Source organism: Syzygium oleosum, unplaced genomic scaffold (assembly GCF_021117445.2).
Source record: "Syzygium oleosum isolate NSW1041296 unplaced genomic scaffold, Sole_v2.1 Sole_v2.09, whole genome shotgun sequence".
Taxonomy (NCBI): Eukaryota; Viridiplantae; Streptophyta; class Magnoliopsida; order Myrtales; family Myrtaceae; genus Syzygium; species Syzygium oleosum.
In genome coordinates, this window is record NW_026607493.1 from 8,032,240 (window position 1) to 8,046,565 (window position 14,326).

The following is a 14,326-nucleotide window of genomic DNA, read 5'->3' on the forward strand; positions in this document are numbered from 1 at the left end:
CTTCAGCTCACTGGTCCATGACAAAGGAACGTAGAAGTTACAACCCCAATGAGAACACCTGTTCATTACCATCCACCCTCCATTACAACCACTTCCCAACTTTCTTTGAAACCCAAATTATCTGACATTCTTTTCCAATCCGAGCAAGGCCCATCTCCCTGAAAACATTCCTCCCGACACACGAAGTTGCCAAGACCTCAATCTTTCTATCTTCTCCATCTGCAGCTTGCTTTCATCACTGGTTTAAGTGCCTTTAGGCAAAGGCACAAGAGGTGTGAAGACGATTAAGATAATGTAAGCTGAGACCTGAGGGCTCTAGTTGTTTCTTGCTCACTTTGTTGAAATAGAGAATCGCTTTAAAAAAAACTATCAAGTTAAAAAAATTTGTTAAGTAATGATTTTATAAAGCATTACAACAATTGGATAAACTTGATGTCACTTATTCTTCATTCTTCACAGGATCAGAGGTCACAACAGGGAGATTCCTTCTATACTGAGAAGAAGTCAGCCTCCTCTCTAATGGCGTCTTCCTCTTGCTCACCACAAACCTGTTCACTCCTTTCCGCATTGGCATTATTGATGGGAAATCCTCGTCTGGTATTTGGCTCAGCTCTGAAATGTCCTTAATCTGGGCAACACGTCGGAACCACCTTTCTGCCTTTGCCTCCTCTGACATGTCCAGAGGATCAGGTTCTTTCACTGCTGAACCCTCCAAGCTCTTACCTCTCCAATGCTCTCTCACATTGAAACTTTCTGATGGTTGGCGTGAACTGCTCACCTGATTTGTCGTCTCTCTTGTATCTCTACCATCTTTAAATAATCCAGCACCTCCACTACTTCCGCTACTTGTCTGAGGATTGCTCAAGTCCTGCAGCATCCCAACATTATGTGTCCCTTTTCTCATGGTTAAACTATTTGGAGTTAAGTTCTCTACAGGAGGTTTCATATTCCAGTTCCCACTATCAATTTGCCGGTTTTCCATTGATTGAACAGTGCCATTATGCGGCATCAAACTTGAATCATTTGCCTCCAGTGGAAGCTTCTTCGGAGATGCAAGAGTTGATGCCATTTCCAAAGAAGCTTTATCAGTAGCATTTTCCCAGTCAGGCTGCTGGTTTTCCTTCTTGGCAAAATACCCAGGTGGGAATGGAACAAAGGGAACAAAGTTGGATTTGCTAGCTTGCTCCATTGCGGCACGTCTTTTGTACGTTGGAGAAGTCAAAGAACGATCTTTCATCCTTCCGACTGTAAATCGGTTCTCTCCCTTACACACGGGCATTGTCTCAGAGAAATCTTGGTCAGGAACTGCAGATGGCAAATCTCGGGCATCATGTAATTCTGCAATTCGCCTGAACCATCTCTCAGATTTTTCTTCTCCTCCTCTTTCTTTATCTTGGCTCTCGGTCTCGATAACTGGCCCATGAGAAGGTGGTAAACCAGCTCCTGATTTACCAGTGACGTTGACTCCAGAAGTAGAAGAACCCTGCTCTCTAGCATTTGAAGCAAGAGAAGCGGCCCCACCTGTCACCATGTTGTCTGCCTCAGTTTCAGAAATTCCGGGTTTCTTGGCAAACATATCATCAGGTAAAGGCCTAAAAGCAACATAACCAGAATTGTTTCCTCCAGGCTGTCCTTGCTGTGGAGATGGTGAGTTGGAAAAAGGTGAATCAAATCGCTTGTTTGCATCCCAACTGCGGTTATCATCAACATTTGGAGTTACCTCAGAAGTCAAGTTACTTCTGTTTTGAGCATTGGCCAGCCTCCTATCCAGAGGCGTCTTCTTCGTGCTCACAACAAATCTATTCACTCCCTTCCTAAGTGGCATAATCTCAGGGAAATCTTCATCTGTCATAGCACTGTTCACATCTGAAGTGCTATCTAGCTGTGAGACTTTTTTGAACCACCTCTGTGCCTTCTCTTCATTGGCAGCTAACCTCCTCTCAATATCAACTTTATTAGCATCATCAACAGTACCATGACCTGAACCAAATCCAGAGGGGACTGTGGATGACATCTGTCCAGGATGCTTGCATTCACATCTCAAGCATACTTGATTCCTCCCATGATTGAGGAAGTCACATCTACGATTGTTTGAAAAATCAAAACACTACTTTCAGTACGTTGGACTCATACTAATGATAGCTATCCACAATACCTTTCATAAAAAAACACTAAGCAAATACTCACTGAGGACATTCCCACTCTCTGCCTGTCAAATGCCCCTTTGGTCGTGCCTCTTCACATTCAAGGCACTTCACGTTTCTTGCAAAATTCATAAAATTACACCTGCTCATAATGTCAAAGAGAGAGATTCAATTTGCCTGCCATATCATAACAAGCAGAATATACAGATTGGTGAAAGACAGGAGTAGAACTCATTTCGGCGACAGAGAGAAGAAAGCACTTGCCTGGGGCAAATCCAGTCACCTCTTTTCATCTCAATGTTTGGCCCACGAGGCCTAGGAACTTGTCCATATCCACCAGAGAACTGGCTCTCAAGAGAACCAGCAAAGTTTGATGGTGGAGTATGACTTAAATTTGCCATCTCTTGGAGCAGATTCCGTACAGATGCAATAAAAATTTGGTTACTGAAGTAACTTTTCTCTGGTGTGAGGGGACTGCAGGCATAACTCAATATGAACCTCATCAAATCAATTGTCTGCGCTTTATTTCCATCAACAGTCTATACAACGAAAAGCAAGAAAAAAGCATGCCGAAAGTCAGATGCCATCGTTAACCACAATAACTTAATTACCAAGCATGCAAGCAGAAATTGGTATTGTAAATTTCAATGTTGTTTATTTAACCACCCAAAGAGCAATAAAACTATCGGCACAACAAATTTACAAGCAAAAGAACTGTGAAAATGAGTTCTTAGACCAACTTCGTCGGCACTCATGAAAGCCCTCAATTTTCTGATGGAATCATCAGCGTTCTTGAACAGGAAAGGAGCACCATTTTCGACCAGCACGTCTATATCTCGCTTCGAGAGTGCTCTACACAACCAACTTCAGGCATGAATAAAACGCATCGCTAGACAAAACAAGACTATCAAGAATATGAGAATTTTAATAAAAACCATACCTCAAAAGATGAGGCCGATCGCGCGCGTAGGCCAAGCCAGCCTCAGCTGCACGAACGAACTCCTCCTGCAGTTCCACGCCCGCCAAGAACTCAGCCTCGCCTCTAATCCCCCGCGCCGCGGCTGCAGCGGATCCCCCCGTACCGAAATAACCACCGGCGGACAAGCTCCTGACGAAATTGAGCCACTCCGGCCACGGATGAGCGGAGTCGGAGAATCGATCGTCTCTGACGGCGTTGCTCTGAGCATGAAAATGTCGCGAAGAGCACTTGATTCCCAGCGGAAGGGAATAGTCGGCAGAAGCGCTGAGGATGTGGCGGTGGAGAGAGAGCGAGGGGAGAGGAGACAGGTGGCGGAGATGGCGACGGCGGCGGCGGTGGAGGCGAGCTAGGCGGAGGAGGGAGGGGCAGCGCGGGGGGATAGGAGTGGCGAGGAGCATCAGGAACCTGGTGGCGCCGCCCATACTCGCAGTCGACATCGCCGCCGGCGATGCTTAAACCTTACCGAGGAACGGAACTGCGGTTTGTGTTCGCTGGCTCGAGCAAATAACGATAAACCCCGCCCTCAATTTTGTATTTCGTGTCGTGAAAAATATCTTCTTATTCTTTTTTTCTTTTCCTTTTATCCGGTATTAGTCATGAAGGTCGCCAATTTTGACAATATGTACGAGGGACAATGACATAAACAATCCCTGAATTTTAACTCAATATACAATTTAATCTTTGAACTTTTAATTTGTTCAATATGATCCCTGAACTTTAACCCAATATTCAATGTGGTCCATGAACTTTTAATTTGTTCAATGTGGTCCCTAAACTTTTGGTACATGTTCAATTTAGTTCCTGAGCTATATGAAAATATATAATATAGTCCCTAACTATATCAAAATGTATAATATAGCCCCTCCATTAATTCAATGAAGGGACTATATTATACATTTTCATATAGTTCATGGACTAAATTGAATATGTACCAAAAATTCAGGGATCACATTGAACAAATTAAAAGTTCAGGAACCACATTAATTAGGCTAAAGTTCAGGGACTAAATTACATATTGAACGAAACTTTATGGATTATTTGTGTCATTATCTCTATGTATAAATCCTTTGCCAGATAATTTGTCACCTTTTGCAAAAGAAAACTTTATTTCAACTTTTTTTTTTTTGGGTCAAAATTGATTGCAACTTGACACTCAACAAATTTCACCTTGTGGAAATTATGGAAAATCCCTCCCCGGACTTATTCCGTCACCACCATTGTTGATGAAGGAGACACGGCGGCGTCAGCGGCGACAAGCCCAGGTCAAGATCGAGGCTTGGATCAAGTCAGATTTCGAGTGGTCGATCCGGGGCTCCTCCCTATTGGATTAAGCTTCATCCAAGGTCTGTCGGGATAGGTGACTACCTTGGGGCGGCTTGCACAAATCTGTGTGAGAACTTACTTTCGGTCAATGTAGATAAAATGAGATTGAGAATTAAAATAGAACTCTAAGACTTCATATGCATTGATTAGAGTGGTCCCATCAACAAGTTAAAAATAAGACGAGCTTTTGATGAACTCACGGCCTATCCCAAATTTGCTAGGGTCAAGCATACACAAGCCCCGGCCGCAACGGCCGGCTTAATGAAGAAGATGAGCAGGAGGAAGTTTGGCCCCAAAAACCAAAGACTACGGCCGGTATCAACGCTAATCTAGTTTATCGAACTTGTTTGGGGTCCGTTTTGGCTGAAAAGGAAAACCTGAATGTATCCGAGGCCAGTTCAGCAAGGGCGGTAAAGCTCCTTATCGCATGCCGAGAATTAATTGCTATCACAGTAGCATCTCTACTAAGACCCCGACCGTAAACTCGGGTTTGACTATCTGCTTAAATTGTCTCAGGAGTCCCTTTGTCAAGAGTGAAGACAACAAGAGAAACATGTATTCTCGATAAATGCAACACTACAATCAGTCGGGACCAGCGATAAGTCCGCGTAGCAGATAAAACACAAACAGAAATATCTAGCCAGCATTTTGAAGAACTTGAGTATTGCATTCCATCTATATACAGCAAAGGAACAAGATAAAGGAATATAGAGCCACCTTTCCTAAGCCCATAATACCAAAAGAATATACCCAGTACAATTCGACTTACTGCCGTTTTTCTCAATTAAACCCGGGTTCAAGATAACGCAGGATACAGATTTCACAAAGATCCACATTCGGATGGCATGACCTATCCAATTTTGCAAGGCTTCTGAAAGATCCAGACTGCTGCGACAGGTAACATGTCAAGTCATTGGCTTCGCACCCGGCATCAGTTCCACCTCTCCTGATCACATTGTGATATGCTATTCTTGCGGCACATATGTCGCCACAAGCGGGATAAACTTTGCCCCACTCGGGAGCTCCCAGTCCTCGGGTATTTGCTTGGAGCTGGAAGGAATCATGCGACCTACAAAAGTTCAAGAAAACTGAAGCAAATCAGATTTGTCAACAAAAAGGTCTATGATGCCCAATGAAGTGAAGGGGGCCAAAAAGCAAATGAGATGCAATTAGCTAAAAAGCAAGTGCCAAGTGCATTTTGCTTTACAGAAAATCAATGATTTGAAAAAATTTTCCTTTAAATGATTGCATGTATCTCTTAAAGAAATTAGTCATTGGAAAAAGATTTTATTATTCTTAACAACTTACAAACATTTTGGTTGGTAAAAATATTTTCCAATTGATTCGTTTAAGCAATCAATTTTAGGAGAATATTTTCACAAATGGTTGAGCCTCCGCGAATGGCGCAACAAGGAGAATCATGATGGACCATGCCTAAGCAGAGTAGAAAGGAGCAACAAGGAGCACAAATCAATCTATGGAAAACTAGTCAACATGACTCTCATGATAGAAATAAGAATCATGATGGACATTGCCTGTATATTGTAACGAGCTTAAATAAAGAAAAAATTCAATCGGTTGTCAACATGAACTATGACAACTCACCCATAGTACACCCCTTTGCAAAACCGCAACATGCACCTTGACAGAGAAGGAAAATATTTGCAGTAGAATGAATGAGGTCCTGCTCTTCAAAGTTCTCATACCTGCTTTGATAGTTAGGACTGGCAATAGTTTGGCAACCTTTCACATTACAGATCCTGTCTGAAATTGCCAGTCCTAGCCACCAGAACAGTTTTATGAGTGTAGAAAATGCACAGCCATTTTTCTACTTCAGCAGGGGGGAAAAGTCAAAAGACACAGTAGCACTGTGGAAATATGGCCGCATAACAGGATAACAGCATTAAACGGATCACAAAAAATAGAGGCTAATGTATAGAGAAAGACCACAGACTTACCACAGAACCAGAAGTCAACATTGGGAGGCATGAAGCCGGCTCGCTTTCTTTCAGCTCTTAGCTTCATAATCAGGAAAAGACGAACACTGATCTTCAGGTAAAAATTTCTCAGTTTCCTGCCCAGGTAACCTTATCTAATTACAAGCATCACCAACTCCTTTTAAGGAGAGAGCAATTAACAGTTCTAAGCATCAAGATGATCGCGCCTCAGTATCGACCTCTTTGGCAAACTCATCTTCTCTTGGTGGTTCATGTGACCCAGGACTGACAACATCCCACAGAAATCCATTTTCTTTCCCTTGAGAGATCTTATTGAGATTTTTGTCAACTTCTGGTGAATGGCTCCTGGCATAGGTGACGTACTTCTCTGCAATTTGATCAAGCATTACAGAAAATCTAATTGTAACATCATTCAGTTTAAACTTACACAGCATTAACAAGATAGCCCCAGAAACCTTCTACATAGACAACAAAAACACACCAAAGTAGTAATGTACAGCAGCGAGTCTCTCATCTCAAATTCATCCTTTAATGCATCAATATCCATACTCCTATCGCCCTAAGAAAAAACAGTAGAATTATCTACTTATCATATATTGAAGGCCCTATAAAGAAGCTATCTACCTGCCAAACTGTGAAGAGCATTTAGGGCAGCTTGTTGTTGAGCATCCTTCCTCGTTTTACCCATTCCAACACCTATCTTCTCACCAGTAAATAAAACCTGTGAAAAAGAAGCAACAAAGATGACTGCAATGAATTTGTTAAGCTAGAGAATTATGCCAAAACAATCGGGGCAATGTCATAGGCAAATACATATCTGTCCTAGCACACAGCAGAGCATATATTCAACCGCTTACCATATAAACATCCACATCGAATACAATATGCCTATTCTTTTTGCTAGAATAAGGTAATATAGATCCATAGAATACATCATACAAATGTGGGAGCAAATAAATAACACATAAAGGATCTTGATCCGAAAAAAAAGATAAGATTCCAAAATCACTGACCTCGACAGAAAACTGCAAATCCTTACTGGTGCTCAAGATTGTCCTGAACTCTACCTGAAGGGAAAAATATGTTGAAATCCCAAAAAAAAGGAGGGTCAAATATCAAAGAAAAAGGATCCAAATCAAACTCACCTTGGAGCTGCATCTCCGTCCAATCTCTTGCAGCACTGCAATAGACAATGACAACTGTAGCAAGTTCTCTTTTCCAGCATCAGCGTGAGTATCTCTGTCATTAGAACAACTCCGATTTTGAGGTACACCAATCTCTGCACCAGACATCACCCAGTCAGTAATATTGCTATGAAATGAGAAAACAGATCTCTCACCCTTGGTAGCTTTGCGAAGTTTCATCCCCATCTATCAGTGACAATAATAATGGTCTAAATTAACAAATCAAAATGAGAAATGCGCTAACGCATGTTTAAACCATGACACACCTTAAAGGTGTCTCTATCTAAATCATGAGTAACATGAAGGGATGCTGGAAAGGCTAACTTAAACGTAAGATCTAGACCAATGGCCAAAAAAGAAACATCTAGACCTCGTTTCCAGAAACAAAATACAATTCTAATACATGTTCATGGCAAATTAGACAGCATGAGATAAAATAAAAGGAGACTCAACAGAAAAACTTGCACATTACTATTAACCGGAAAGGTGGAAAAAGAAAGTTCTATACCAGATTGCTGACTTCCAGAAGGCATTTTTGATTTTTTCTGATCAGGTCCAGACCACACCTGGTGAAATGGGAACTAAGGTCAAAACTAGAAGTAACTTGTAATCTAAACTCTAGACATAAGTTACAAGCAAACCTCTTCTGCCTTCACTTGAGATGTGTTAGAGAGCACACCAGAGGTACTAACACTTGGAAGATTGTGACCAAGCTGATTTTGATGAGCTCTCTGCTTATCAAACTTCAGTGAATCAGATTCTTGAGAAAATCCAGAACTTCTACAATTTATATGTCCTTTGCTTGAGTCTTCTTCCACGGGCAATCCTCCGTGTGGATGGATATTGGCAGTAGGTAACTGCACTGGTGGTCTAGATAGGAGAGGGGGCTCACCTGAGCCCTGATTTTTCAAGTCTGGACCATGTTTCATAGTAAGAATTCTCCTTTTCACATCATGTTCCCGATCCGAAAAGCTGAAATCTTGTCTAGTAGGATTACCAAGCAAACCAGGTTCTACGAAAAAACAGGAACACAAAAATCCGTATCATAACAAAAGATTGCATGCTTGTACACCCAAATTATGTACAAACTCTTGGAGACACGTATATTCCTAACGGTGGAAAATCATACTCTGAGATGGCATGAGTGTTCTCGAAGCATTCGGACCAACAGTGTTTGGAATTATAGTAATTGTTGGCTGGGATGTTTCAGATTTAACATCAGGAGTTTCTTTTAAGGGGATGCCAGCCACATCAACAGCGTGCTTTTCACCCTAAAATAAACAAATGAAAAGAAGTCGGCCTTGTTCATAATAAAATCAGTACACCAAACTCCAGATTTGAATGAATGAATAAGCAGAAAAATTGAACAGAGCATATATCTTAGGTTACCGGAGGATTAAGTCTTTTATCAATTTCTGCACCATGAATTCCATCCGCAAATGGAGCGTTTGTGGCGCCATTTGGTACAAAACCAGAGTCCTGACATTAAGGACAGATGATAACGATCGATGAGAACTTTAAACAGACCCTCAGATTTCTCCAATAATCCATATTGAAAAAGTCAGTTTCAAATACCTCTGACATCAAGTAGTTGCTCACATCAGGAGCATGGGGTAAAGTAACCACCTCATCTTCATAAAATACTTCAGAGATTTTCTTTAATAGGTTCTCATCAAACTCCCTGGATAAGAAAATATCATATCTCAATCAGATACGAGATCAGAATGCAACTCAAATTTAATCTTTTGCTGTAAACGGCTTTATACAGTTTGACTGAAATCTAAATACTTACTTGAAAAAGTAACCCCTGACATTGCATGCTACATTTCTTGCCACACAAAGGATTGGAACAGCACTTGCAGTCTGATAAAAACCCAAAAAGATATGTGTATTCATACTTTCATCAATATATTTCATCGAAAAAAACCTATTTCATAAATGAAACCTCGACAACATGCCCAAAAAAGCCAATAGATTGAAAAAAATTGAACAATGGATATAGCTAAGGTCACTGGCCTTTATCCTCATTCATATATCACTTCGGGCCCCTTTCGTTAATAAGAATGAAGCAATTGATATAAGATAAAAGGAATCAGGATAAATTATAACAAATCAAGATGATAATAATTTGAATATTTCTGCAATTGGCGACATTTACGTTTTTGAATATATCTTTTTATGGTACGAATTGTTGTAAACATATAAGCAAGTTATTCTTCCAAATTTTCTCCACACAAAAGTTGCCAAATGCCCTATTTAATGGTCTATCTATGACGCTACTTTTTTTCCCTCCTGTTATAAAAACATAACACGGAGAAACTTTTCCTTCCGAGTTTTGATTTCCGTCCACCTCATTCAAATTGACCAAATGAGCCAAGAAAGGCAATGGCAATTTGATTCCCATTTTATTGGCTAGATTCCCGGTACCAAAGAAGGTCTGGAAGTTATTACAGAAAACAACCCTTAATTGATTGAGTGACTGTCTTCCCATTGCTCATGCAAATCAATCTGACTAACATTATGACATTTACACACAAAGAAAGCTTAGTGGAATTTTCTTTCACTAGAATAATAAAAGGACTATCCAGAAGAGACGTAATAAATCCATGATCTAATACCTCCGCCTGAGGAGCATAGTATGGAGCAAATGGAGGAACTACATGCACTCGTGGTTGATCCCTGTCTTCCCAGACCTTTGAGCGGTCATCAATCACCATTGCCATCTTGGGATGGCAGTTACCATCCTGAAACACATTTAGCAATGATTTCCTTGAACCTGCCATTCATAACATATTAAGCATGATTAGGATACTGCTGGGAAAAGGAAGAATGTGGAGTAGCAATGTGAAAATGGGGGACAGTACTTCACTAAAATTTGCCTAAGTGATAGAACTAACGTCCTAGTAGTTAGAAGAGATATGCAATCAAAAGGTGGCATACTTAAATCATTAATCAAGATTTAGCTATGTAATTCATGAAACAAGGAAGAAAAACCTAACAAAAAGGTTGCAAAGCCAGGCGGACTAAAGTTAAGTGCGACTGGGGGAGGTGGTATCATAAAACCCAAAAATATCCAAAATAAGTGTTATTAAGTCCGACAATATGTACACATCCATTGACCAACGTGAACGCCATTAAATGAACTCCATTGAATCTAAAGCCATGCTTTTATTAGTTAAATAAACTTTCCACGCTCTACAAAATCCATGCAATAAAAAAGCCCTCGTTATACAATCTGTAATTAGGAAAACAGGCATTCAATATAATTATCTCATCCCGTGTGTACTATATAGATTGGCCCACATTTTCAGCGAAAGCTGCTGAATAATCACATAAAACTTTCACATGTGAGGACATTGCTCCTATAAAGCTGGGATATACCAATCCTATCCGCACAATACTTTCTCTTCTAAGTTCTTAAATGGAATATAAAACACAGGAACAGAAGGCTGAGGTAAGCGTTAATCACTGATTCCAATTATGACCTCCCTGGGTAAAATAGACAAGTTTATTCCATTAAGCTTAAAATTATTGTAGAGAACATGAGGATACCATCACATGGGCTAGGCTAGGGAAAAAACAGAAAGCTAAGTCACCCCCAATGGGGAGCGGGGGCAAGGAGCACAAGCAAGTTATATGATGCAATGGATCAAACCTGTTTCTACTGGCTATGAAGTCAATCAATGCAAGCAATTTTTTAAGACGGCAGCCCAATGAAAATGCATTCATCAAGTGAGCAATAAAGCAAAAATTGTCATAGAAGATACAACCACAAAGGTTAGGAGCGGATAACCATTAATGTTATAATGAAAATGAAAAGCATTAAATCTCCCAAGCATGTTGCATTAGTGGGCCACTGTTCAAATCTTTAAGAAGCATGCAGAAAAGAGACATGCTAGGCAACAGCGAAATATAGCGCTCAAGCTTCAAAAGGAAAGCAACTGTACCTCATTAGTCATTTAAATGATTTCATATGAGATAACTATATTGTTCGTAGTAGAATAAAACAAAATGGAGTGTCTATGGTTGTATGACAGATTCAATAGGTATCTACCTTTTAAAGCAAGTCACTGACATTTTTCCCCGATTTGATCTCCTTAAGCATTTGGCAATGGCTCAATTATACGAATTATGGCATGACATCAGTTTTGCATATTGGGTACTACTAGTTAATAACAACAAAGATGTCAGATCTTCACCTTTCTTGCCTTCTTACACCAGCACTTAAGCATATGCATAAACCCATATGTACAAACACGCAACACAGAGAGTAATCAACTCGCAAACTCCACAATTACATCTCCTACAAGCATCTTATTTTGTGCATAAGCAGACAACTTGCCTGATTTGACACAAACAACACGGTTCAAGAGTTGTTTTGAATTAATTAAGTGTGCTTCGGGGTCAAGAAGCCTCCACATCTCTAAAGCATAGTCTCTTTCAGCCATTGTGCACACATAAACTTCAAACCTCTTACGTCCTTTAGCTGTTAAGTAACTTCTCAAGTCATCCCATGCAGGTCGTAATCTCACCAGCACACTGGTGTCACGGATCTGCATAAAGAGAAAATAAAGATGCTGACAAGAAAAATACACATGGCTTTCTATATCTTGAAATGTATAATTCAGAATTAACCTTAAATAAAACACCATTCAACATTATCTGGAGATATGATTTTTCTAAATTGGGTGAACAAGGCATTGCTAATAGGAACAAGAAGTGGAACCTCTTCAATCAAAACCTGTCTGCAATAACAAAATAGTGAATCATGGACAGAGGAATTGATTTTGATGACAAGAAAAGCTAGCCCACCATCAAGCACATCACTTCCTCAATGTGCAAAAACATTCGATCAGCAACTTCAGTTGAAAGCTATAGCCTAGATTGTAGTTTACACATGAATATAAAACATGCCTTGCTCCTCTCAATTTGAACTTAGTATGTCTTTGCTCACTGGAAAGGCCCACAAGAACTCTCAGCTTTTGTATGCCAACAAATTGAAAAAAACAAAACATATTGCACGAGCCGTTATTTAGATAGATGAATTAAATAATGGGAGCCAGCGTTCTTTCTAAGGGTAAATGAGTCAATGGTCAACTTTTTCCTGCTTCAAAACCCTTGGTCAATTCTAGATATGTTCTCCCCGATGCAAGAGAAAAAGTCCTGGTTCTGATTTGGAAAGAAAACACGTGATTATGGTGCGTGAATTCAAATGAAAGAGTAATTATCCCACATAAAGCCTGTGTTCCATCATTAGAGACAACTTATGTTATAACACAAAAAAAGAAGAAGTAAAAAACTAAACAAGAGTAGCAGCAAAAGCGTCTTCTAACCTCAGGATTGATGCGAGTGAGGACGGTATTTCTTTCTTGCAATCTAATTACGGGTCTAACAACTTTCTCATGGCTATCTGAAAGCTGAGGGACCTCCTCAAGCTGAACCTTGTACATCTTTCCATTATCCATGACACAATCACTGTCTGCATACTGCTTGAGTAGCGCTCTATCATCTACATACCGTTTCAGTTCAGCTGACATTCCTGATATCCTCACCGAATCAGTCTCCCTTGCAATCCAGCCTCGAATAGCCTCGATTCTGTCCTCGAAAGACTTCATTGTGTTGGCAACAATGAGCGTCTCATCGAGATCAAACACAATCGAAAGGCACCGTAGATTAAGCAATCTCAGAGAGGATTCGTAGAGACCCAAAGGAACGGAGAAGCACCAAAAGCACGGGAACTTCTTCTGCTTACTAGGCATTGCCACCAAGTGTATTTCCTCTTCGTCAAGCAACACTACAGCAGTCTGCCAAGACAGATTCATCCATCAGAGCTCTCACTCACACACTCTCTAAAACCAACAGAATCACTACACGCAGCAGAGACAATGCAAGACCTGATCATAACCAAGCACTCTCAACAGCATGAAAGACACACAGCGGCATTATTATCAGCAATTAACACTAAAAGGAAACAGAGCGGCTTCCGAGCATATAAGAAAAAGGAGCGATTCGTCGCCCACTAGAGACCTTGAATTCGTAGAAGCAAGAGGCGTGCAGATTGATCAAATTCGCCTGCTCGACCGGAGAGGACGACTCGAGCTTGCACCGGACCGAGAACGAGGACACCGTCTGGAGGATCGACAGAGGGGGACACCTCTCGCTGATCGGCGAGATGCGGTGGATCCGAATCTCGTTGTTGGGGAACTGGAAGCCGTGGCCGTTCGCCGGGACCGCGTCCAGCTCCCCGAGGCGCACATCGCCGTGGTACACCACGGACTTGAACGCCGAACGGCTCATGGAACCTCGCTCCCACTCGCTCCGACTGAAATAGCAACGGGCGCTGAACTGAGAGGGGGAATCGCACGATCGCAAATGCGCGCCGGAGAAATCGAGGCCGCGCAACTGACTTCGCGGCGGATTGCGGCCGCTTCCCTCTGGTCCGCCGTCGTCGCCGTCGCCTCTCTCGCTCTCTCTCTCTCTCTCTCTCTCTCGCTCTTTCTCTAAGCTCCCTCTCTAACTGGGGGATTCAAATGATGGGACATATGGAGTGTGGGTTTTCTCCGAAGTCTGAAACGAATTTATAGGGGAAGGGGGGAGGAGGAGCGCGTACATAGAAGGGCGTGGGTTTCAACTGATTTACGAAAATGCCACCGTCGGTACGGATGACTTCCGTTTTGGGCGACTAATATTTATAATAATATATAATATATAGGTAATGCAATTCCAAACTTCTCCTCA

General features: G+C 41.2%; 2 protein-coding genes across 4 annotated transcripts; both read right to left on the reverse strand.

The window, feature by feature from the left end:
- Positions 1 to 355: 355 nt before the first annotated feature.
- Positions 356 to 3,651, reverse strand: LOC115694222 (zinc finger protein VAR3, chloroplastic). Its single transcript, XM_030621342.2, has 5 exons — positions 3,085 to 3,651; positions 2,879 to 2,996; positions 2,409 to 2,683; positions 2,188 to 2,286; positions 356 to 2,081 (listed from the first exon to the last, which is right to left on the reverse strand). Exons 1-5 carry the CDS (start codon positions 3,558 to 3,560, stop codon positions 440 to 442), a joined length of 2,610 nt encoding a protein of 869 aa, XP_030477202.2. The 5' UTR covers positions 3,561 to 3,651; the 3' UTR covers positions 356 to 439.
- A 1,432-nt stretch (positions 3,652 to 5,083) lies between these two features.
- Positions 5,084 to 14,124, reverse strand: LOC115693570 (RNA polymerase II C-terminal domain phosphatase-like 2). Of its 3 annotated transcripts, none has more exons than XM_056314765.1 (17): positions 13,616 to 14,124; positions 12,922 to 13,392; positions 11,931 to 12,141; positions 10,207 to 10,364; positions 9,381 to 9,451; positions 9,164 to 9,269; positions 8,978 to 9,067; positions 8,718 to 8,859; positions 8,230 to 8,600; positions 8,097 to 8,154; positions 7,550 to 7,683; positions 7,418 to 7,471; positions 7,029 to 7,125; positions 6,623 to 6,771; positions 6,405 to 6,520; positions 6,153 to 6,225; positions 5,084 to 5,515 (listed from the first exon to the last, which is right to left on the reverse strand). In XM_056314765.1, the coding sequence occupies exons 1-15, from the start codon at positions 13,883 to 13,885 to the stop codon at positions 6,455 to 6,457; spliced, it is 2,448 nt and encodes an 815-aa protein (XP_056170740.1). In that variant the 5' UTR covers positions 13,886 to 14,124; the 3' UTR covers positions 5,084 to 5,515; positions 6,153 to 6,225; positions 6,405 to 6,454. The 3 variants fall into 3 exon arrangements, with proteins under 3 accessions (XP_056170740.1, XP_056170738.1, XP_056170739.1); XM_056314763.1 differs by having other exon boundaries at positions 6,052 to 6,225; XM_056314764.1 differs by lacking the exon at positions 6,153 to 6,225.
- Between the last annotated feature and the right edge of the window lie 202 nt (positions 14,125 to 14,326).

Bases quoted from the DNA above. Each gene is read 5' to 3' on its own strand.
- LOC115694222 (XM_030621342.2), bottom strand. From the start codon at position 3,560: ATGTCGACTGCGAGTATGGGCGGCGCCACCAGGTTCCTGATGCTCCTC. The intron at 2,684-2,878 runs CTAAGAACTCAT...TTCGTTGTATAG, and splicing joins TGAGTGCCGACGAAGTTGGT to ACTGTTGATGGAAATAAAGC. The intron at 2,287-2,408 runs GCAAGTGCTTTC...CATTATGAGCAG, and splicing joins GGTGACTGGATTTGCCCCAG to GTGTAATTTTATGAATTTTG.
- LOC115693570 (XM_056314764.1), bottom strand. From the start codon at position 13,885: ATGAGCCGTTCGGCGTTCAAGTCCGTGGTGTACCACGGCGATGTGCGC. The intron at 10,365-11,930 runs GCAAGTTGTCTG...TATGAATGGCAG, and splicing joins TGTTGTTTGTGTCAAATCAG to GTTCAAGGAAATCATTGCTA. The intron at 7,472-7,549 runs GTGAGTTTGATT...TTTTCCCTTCAG, and splicing joins GACGGAGATGCAGCTCCAAG to GTAGAGTTCAGGACAATCTT.